General features: G+C 58.8%; 1 protein-coding gene across 1 annotated transcript in view; it reads left to right on the top strand.

Moving 5' to 3' along the window:
- The window catches only part of LOC104282054 (transcription activator BRG1-like), a gene marked incomplete at both ends in the record, with an annotated part of 14131 nt that overhangs the window by 12085 nt on the left and 727 nt on the right, over nt 1–1319 (top strand). Inside the window, 2 exons of the mRNA XM_009880119.1 lie at nt 10–117; nt 824–910. Coding sequence (XP_009878421.1) covers nt 10–117; nt 824–910 — 195 coding nt within the window. The remainder of the gene's footprint in view (nt 1–9; nt 118–823; nt 911–1319) is intronic.

The following is a 1319-nucleotide window of genomic DNA, read 5'->3' as shown; positions in this document are numbered from 1 at the left end:
TCCTTGCAGGTGGAATACGTGCTCAAATGCGACATGTCGGCGCTGCAGAGGGTCCTCTACAGACACATGCAGGCCAAGGGGGTGCTGCTGACCGACGGCTCCGAGAAGGACAAAAAGGTCTGTCTTTTTGTCAGCCGCCAAAGTCCTGCCTTTTGGCCGATTCCTCCAGTGAGGATGGATGGAAACGCCCCCGGGGACGGGGGTGGCTGTTCTTTCCCCAGTTGTGGCGTCAACAGATGGAGCGAAAACCCCTTTTATAAGTAAAAATGATAATAAAAAAAAAAAAAAGCGGGTCGGAGCAGAGGGCTCCGGTGGACTGGCTGCCGGGGCGAGCCCGGGGTGAAACCCTCCTGCGTCCACGTAACCTGCGTGTAACCCCCGCGGCGGCCGGGGAAACCCACCCGGGCCACCAATGCGCTGTCCCAAAGCCATGAAAAAGTCAAATGGCAATTAATCGAAAGAAAAAAAAAAAAAAAAATTAAAAAAAGGCACTTGGGTCTGGACTAAAAGCTGGAGGTGAAAAATTCCGCGTTCTTCAGCTCCGCTCCAACCCCCTCCGTCAGCCGTGAGCTCCTCGAGGGGACTTTAACGTCTGTTTTAACGCCTTCAACTTGGTCCCACGGGGGGTTGGGGAGAGCCGGGCTGCCCACCCAGCGCGTCCCGCGCCGCCAGACACCGCTCCGGGTGGATGCGGGGCAGCGCCGAAGCCTCGGGGCTGTGAATTGCCGGCTAAATAAATACTCCCGGAATATCCCTGGCCGGCGCCTGGATGGCTACGGCAGTCGGTACGCTTAAATTCACATCTCTCCTCTCCCCGGCGCAGGGTAAAGGCGGTACGAAAACCTTAATGAACACCATCATGCAGCTGCGGAAGATCTGTAACCACCCCTACATGTTTCAGCACATTGAGGTAACGTGGGCGCTCTCCGGAAAGGTGGAAAAACTGTTCCGTCCCTCTCCTAAACGGAGGGAGAAGAGAGGAAACGGCTCTTGGCCGCGGCTGCGGCACGCACCGAGCGCTAACCGCCCGCCTGTCCGGCCAGCCGAGCCTCAGCCCCGCCGCGCGCGCAGTGCCGGTCAGGCTCCCTCCGAAACGCTCCTCTTTGCCCCCCAAAACGGTCCGAAATCCGCTCAAGTGAAGCAATATTGCCTAAAAAGAGCGAGAGCGGCCGTATGCGTTCAGGCCCATCTCTTCGGTCGCAAACTCTGCGCCTCGGCAGCCGCGCGTCGCTGCCGCGCACCGGTTAAAATCGCTCCGTTGCTCCGGCTGCTTCCCGAGGTCCGTCGGGAGCGTCGCCGCTTGCCCAAAACCGGTTCTT

This window comes from Charadrius vociferus, unplaced genomic scaffold (assembly GCF_000708025.1).
Source record: "Charadrius vociferus isolate BGI_N301 unplaced genomic scaffold, ASM70802v2 scaffold3152, whole genome shotgun sequence".
NCBI lineage: Eukaryota > Metazoa > Chordata > Aves > Charadriiformes > Charadriidae > Charadrius > Charadrius vociferus.
Note: the sequence above shows the minus strand (reverse complement) of the source record. Positions and strands in the feature narration are given on the sequence as shown.